A 6,000-nucleotide genomic window follows, 5' to 3' on the forward strand; every position below is an offset into this window, starting at 1 on the left:
TGGAACAGCCTCATTTTTATGAATGGAGCCATAAGAAGGAGGTTAGAGAAAGACAGGGGCTCACACAAGTCCAATTGTGAGGAAGGCACAGGACAGGCAGAATGGCACCACCGCGCTGAAACGCGAGCCGGCCAGGAAACCAAGGGTAACGCAGTTGCAGGAAAAAAAGCCATTGATTTCTAAAGAGGGATTCTTAGGGACTGCAACAGTTTAAAAGCTTGTTTAGCTGGAATCACATTTGCAGTCATGGGATTTCTATTGGAAAATGGCATTATCGTCTCCAGATAGAAAACTAGGAGTGAATCACATCAGGAGGAGGATGGACAAGACGACCTTTTGAGGTCCTCTTCAGCCGTATTTCTGTAAGTCTACGTTCAGTGACACAAAACACATCTGGATCAGAGCTGCCTGGGCTTAGGCATTCAAGTTAGGAAATTTTGGCATAAGTCTTTGGCATGAGAAGCCTGGGCAATTTTTATATTGGACTCTGCCTGCCATTAGTGATGTGATTCAATCATAAAATGGCTTATTCCCCCAACACAAATATATAATACCATGCCGGAGTAGAAATGTGAAGCTGCTCTCATTATCACAGCTAAGTTCATTTTACAGCAAAGCAGTTTACTTTAAGACTTTTCCAGCAATCCAAGTCTAATTATGGAATCAATTTAGAGTAATTTTGTAATTAAACGTACCTGCTGAAAATATCTCACAGGCTCAATAATTTAAAATGATAGTGTAAAAATGTAATTAAAATGAAAAAGGCCAAATAAGTCTGGGTCGCTCCTCCACGAGGCGAGTGCTGAAGGACGTTGCATTTTCAGCCCCAAATCGCTTGCTTCTTCCCCAAATTTCTGCTTCTCCCAGCTGCATGGGGATTTACCACTAAGAGCCACCGGAGAGATGTCCGAGCGGACCGCGGTGGGGGAAGGCGCTTTCTTTTCCCCCCCACCCCCCCACCCCGCTTTTCAGTTACAAAAATCACGCCGTTTCAAAATCGTGCTGTACTTACACAGAGCTACTGCTCCCTAGCAGGGCGCGGGGTGAGGCTCCCTCCTCCCGGGGGTCCCCACGCGGGGGGCCGGAGGCTGCGAGCACGGGGGGGCTGGGGGGGGGGGGGGGGGGGGTGTCAGGACGGAGCGGCGCTTCGCTCCCTCGGAGGGCGCCGGGCGCAGGGGGAGGAAGTTTCCCCGCTCCCCCCTCCCCGGGGCCGGGGCTGCGGGGGCGGCAGGGGAGGGGGGGGCCGGGCCCGGGGGCCGGGCGGAGGAGGGGGCCGGGGCCGGGGCCCCGCACTCACCGCCCGCCGCCGGCCCCGGGCCGAGGCTCAGCGCCAGCTGCAGCCACAGCGCCGCGGCCAGCGCCCGCCGCCGCGCCGCCGGGGGGGCCCCGCCGCCGCTCTCCTGCTTCCCATGACACATCTTCTGCCCGCCAAAGGCATCCGGTTCGCCGCCGCCTGCAACGAGAGACCCGCTCCGCCTCGCCGCTGCCCGGGGCTCAGCGCCGGCTCCGCGGGTCGCCCCCGCCGCTCCCGCACCGCCCCGCGTCCGTCCGTCCGTCCGTCCCCGTCCCCCCCCACCCCACCCCCCCCCGCCCGCCCCGGGGCACGCACCCGCCCGCCCCGCCGCCCTCCCGGCCCCGCCGCTCCCCCGGCCGTGCGCCCCCGCGCTGCCCCGCCGCAACCCCCCGCCCCTGCCGCCGCTACCTGCGGGCCCCCCCGCCCCGCCAGCGCCGGCGGGCACCTCCGCGGCTGCTGCCGCCGCCTCCGCCGCTGCGGCTCGGCAGCCTGACGGGGCCGGCCGGGTGCGCACACACCGCGCACACCCCCCCCACACCCCCCCCACCCCGCGCACACCCACGCCGCACACGCAGGCTCGCCGGGCCCTACCTGGGAGGGGGGCAGCGGGGAGCCGCAGCGCGCACCTGCCCGGCCCGCCCGTCCGCGGCCGCGGAGCGGAGCGCCGCCGCGGGGAGCCCTGCGCTGCGGGACCGCCGGCGCCCAGCGGCAGCGCGGGCAGCCCCGCCGCGGCGCACACGCATGGCAGCCGCGGGCAGGGCTGCGGCGCCCCTCCGCGCTCGGCGTGGCGTGGCGTGGCGCGGCGCGGAGTGGCTCCCCGCGGGTGTCCCGCCGGGTGGCAGCCGGCGAGGGGGGGGGCTGCCGGCGGGGCGCCCGGGCGGGGCGGGGTGTGGGGGGGGGTCTCCCTGCCCCGCACCGGGGGCACCCAACACTTGCAAGGGCAGAGAAAGGCGGAGTTGAGGCTCTCGCTCCTGGGGGGCTCTGATCGTTGTCACTTCAAAAGGGGCTTCGTGGGGGGCAGCGCTGAGGGAGCATCTTTAAGACGCCCGATGCTTCCCCAGGGGGGCATGACGCGAGATGTGAGAGGCGGTTTATCAGTGCTGGTGCCAGTGCCGCACTGTTCGCTGTTTGGGGGGTCAGAAGGTGCATTACAGAGTGCTGTCGCCCATCAGCTGCCGTGAGCAAAGGCAGCACGCCCAGGCCTGCCGGCTGAGGCAACTTGCCTGTTGGAAAGCGGCACCCAGCTGGATTTAGTCAATCTGTGACATTAACTGCCACGAATCACTGAATCGGAGACACTGTCTTGTGGCTTAAACAGCTGGTGTACAGCTCCGTGTGTCCTGGTGCCTCTCACCATGCACTGACTTCGGGGTATTGCCCTTTACCCTCAGCTGGGCGCTGCAGGCCTTCCCTTGCTCAGAGGCAACAGAGGGTCTCCGCTGGCTGAGGAGCTTGTAGAGCTGGTGTTTGAGAAGCAGATTAAGGTGTGCAGCACGCTCCCGGGACACAGCAAGGGGAAGAAAACCAGGGACAAGAAAAGACGGATCTGTGACAAAACATGCCTGAACTCAGTGCAACCCCCTACCCAAAGATACAGGGGCTCCTGCAAACAGTGTGTGGAAATAGCACATCCTGGTGCTTCGAAGTTCATAGTCAATATTGGTAAAGGTATACGTGCAGTTGGAGATGCTTTCAAGTGCCTCAGCTACCTGATGCTGTCTTCTCTGAGTTAAAACTTAAGGCTATTCAAGAGGGATTTTAGCTCAAATCAGTGCATCGTGTATCAGTTCAAAGAGCAGTGTAAGAAGTGTAGTTCTTTATCTCTTTACTCTCCCCTGGAGGAAATGGGTATCTCATAGTGAAATACAGGTCTTCCATTAAGAAAGGAAAAGTATGTGGCCAATTTTCAGCTAAGAGAGTGTTTTATCTCTGAGGTACCTTTTCTGCTCCTTTTAAATAGGAAAATTTGGAAACTATAGAGCCTTTTCACCCAAGCATCATTTCCTGACCAGGTGAGTTTTCACCTCCCAAGCCAGTCCAAAGAGGGAGTTCAAGTTAGTAATAGCTCTCTTAAGCCGAGTAAATACAACACAGGCACAATTACATGATAGAGATGATTCTTTGGAGGCAATAAGCTGTTGGCTACTACAAGTGGCAGGACAGCGAAATAACGCAGCAATTCCTATTATCTGTAATAGAAGGATCTTCATTTTTAGGTTTGATAGCTTTATTTTTTGAAATCAAAATAGCAAAAGATAATGTCCCTAGCCAGCTAGTGCTATTCCTGTTTTGCAGTGATTAAAATGCAAAGCGCTGGATGCAAAGTCTGCCTTCAGCATGGATGGGGGCAATACACCCAGATATATACTGACCTTCCAAGGAGGAAGAGATGAATGAAGTAATGTCTGTCAGTGTTGATGGGTATTACTTAACCCTTGTTTCTGCCGTTTGCTCCTATCCCCATGTGTGTGTGGCTGTGCTCCTGATGCCATTCAGCCTGAGGAAGGACAACCAAGGGCTCTGGGTGTTTGTCAGCCACCCCTGGTGAGTGGGAGTGCCACCGCTCCAAACAGCACTGGGAAATCAATGTTCACTTGCGCAGCAGCTCTTCTTCAAAATCTTAACGAATTGTAAAAATTCACCTCTTGCCAAGCAGCATGGGGATATAGGATGCAAGATGGTGATGGTGGCTGAAGGGCTGGGGGGCTGGCCCCCAGTGGGTGAAAGAGTTTGGCGGGCATCCCTGTCAGCCAAGAGCAGGGAAGGGCTCCTGCAACCCAGGAAAGGCCAGAGAGAGTGAGGAGAGGCAAGAAGTGGAGAAGGATGGAGCCTGAGGCAAGCCTGACCTCAGAGAGGCAGAGAGGAAGGAGCTGCTCTGCTTTGGCTTGGACTTCATTTCTGGAAGGGGTGGATTGCCTGAAGGGATACAACAGCTCAGTGACCAAAACTGACATCTGTAATCAATTTTTGTGCATCCTCCTGAGCTGAAGTGGGGCCAGAGCAGTGATCAGCAGACTGGACCAGAAGCTCTGAGCTGCCGTTACACAGCACAGACTGTAAAATACGGGAGGGTTGGTCCCTTGACGATCCCCCTCAGTGTTTCGCCTGCCACAGATTTTGTGATTTTTGTGCCTTCCCACTCTTGGTTGCCCCTCCACTATTTATTTTAAGCAAGTTTACAGCCATGCCTCAAACCTGTAGGGACTAATCCTAAATTGCCTCCAGTGGGGATAACCCCTCACCAGCACTGGTGCAGATGGGTTGGAAACAGCTCAGAGAGATGACTTGAGTTTTTTTTTCTCCATATGTCCTCTCAGAGCTGCCTCCATCTCCCTGCACTGCCACTGTAGCTAAAAATGCCTCTTGTCAGCAGCCGTCCCCCAGAATGAAGGCGAAAAGTGCCAGCGCTCATCTGCACCCACCAGAAGCAGGTTGCTGTTGTTCTGGCACGTAAAGATCGAGGTGGTGCCGGTAGCGAAGGGAGGTCTCCACTTCCTCACGGTGGGTCATGGGTGCTGCCATGTGGTGAGGAGGCATTTCTGGCCAGCTTCACCCTTGTCAGAGGGAGAGGGCTTCAGCTTCCCTTCAGCTGGTGCGCACAGCAGGCTCCTGGCTGCTTCTAGCAAGTGTAGGGTGCACATCCCAGCTAGATTCTGGCTGTTTGAGGGCTGTTTCTGGCTGTTTGTGGGACCTTCTCTTCATAATCTTCTTCACGAGTAAAATGTTGTGCTTATATATGAAGTCACAGGATTTCATTTTTATCTTGCCATACACACCCATCTCTTTCATTCTCTTATTTTTACCTTCCCATGTGCACTCATTTATTTGATTATCTTATTCTGAGGTCTGTGCTGGATAAAAGGCTAGGTTGAAAAATGCAACTAAATGCATCCAACCCCAAAAGTGGTCCCTCGCTCCAAGCCAAGTGACAAGAGCAGTAACATTGACTCTGCTCAGGACTAGGCAACATGAAGACCATACCCACTCCACACAGCGTTAGACTCTGGGTCCTTAATACAATATAATCATTTTCTCTTGGTGTAAAGGTGTAGGAAGTGCCATCCAAAGCATCCAAGGCAATGCGAGAGCCTGTGTTATTGCTATTCCGAGTGCTGCTCTTGCAGTGTGAACCTGATGGTCAGTGTTGCATGGCTGGTGCCGCAGCATGGGAAAGTGCTTGATGATGCTCAAGGATGCAAAGCTAGGACAAAAAGGGGACAACAGAAGCCAAACCTGGTGTAGTCTCATTCACACTGCTTATTGGGACTGTGTCTGGACTAAACTATTTCCAGAAGTGCAGACAAGTGTTGTTTCAAAGGGAACAAATTCATTCGCTCCAAAAAAGAGTGAATTAACACGAGTGCAGAGTGGACAATGTGGAACCAAGGCCTGTGAGTGAAAATAGGGCAGACACACCCAAAGAGCTGCTCAGTATCTAAGGCAGGAGTCAGATGGAAGGGAGGCTTTTAAGTCCAAATTTGCGATACAGCTCTCCTCCCATAACTGAAACAGCTATTTCTTAGCCTGGGATATGCCCAAATTCATTTGGTTCTTGCCTTTTTACCTGAAGCCTTTGGACACCCAATACTGCAGTTATTCCAGCAGTGTCCCATGCTCAGTAGCTCAAGTGCCTGAGCCTGCCCAGGACCAGGAGACACACATGGGACTGCGAGTGACCTGCCCCATTGGGGCACTCCTTGATGCCA

At 55.4% G+C, this 6,000-nt stretch overlaps 1 protein-coding gene across 2 annotated transcripts in view; it reads right to left on the reverse strand.

The window, feature by feature from the left end:
* SUSD4 (sushi domain containing 4) overlaps positions 1 to 1,921 on the reverse strand; it is a 75,735-nt gene extending 73,814 nt beyond the window's left edge. The window contains exons 1-2 of one of the 2 annotated variants that reach the window (XM_074864861.1): positions 1,886 to 1,921; positions 1,298 to 1,453 (exon numbers count right to left, since the gene is read on the reverse strand). In XM_074864861.1, coding sequence (XP_074720962.1) covers positions 1,298 to 1,418 — 121 coding nt within the window. In that variant the 5' untranslated portion in view covers positions 1,419 to 1,453; positions 1,886 to 1,921. Of the gene's footprint in view, positions 1 to 1,297; positions 1,454 to 1,702; positions 1,792 to 1,885 lie in introns of those variants that run through there. The other variant, XM_074864860.1, reaches the window with a different exon arrangement.
* Positions 1,922 to 6,000: the final 4,079 nt, after the last annotated feature.

The sequence above is a fragment of the Strix uralensis genome, chromosome 3, assembly GCF_047716275.1.
Source record: "Strix uralensis isolate ZFMK-TIS-50842 chromosome 3, bStrUra1, whole genome shotgun sequence".
NCBI lineage: Eukaryota > Metazoa > Chordata > Aves > Strigiformes > Strigidae > Strix > Strix uralensis.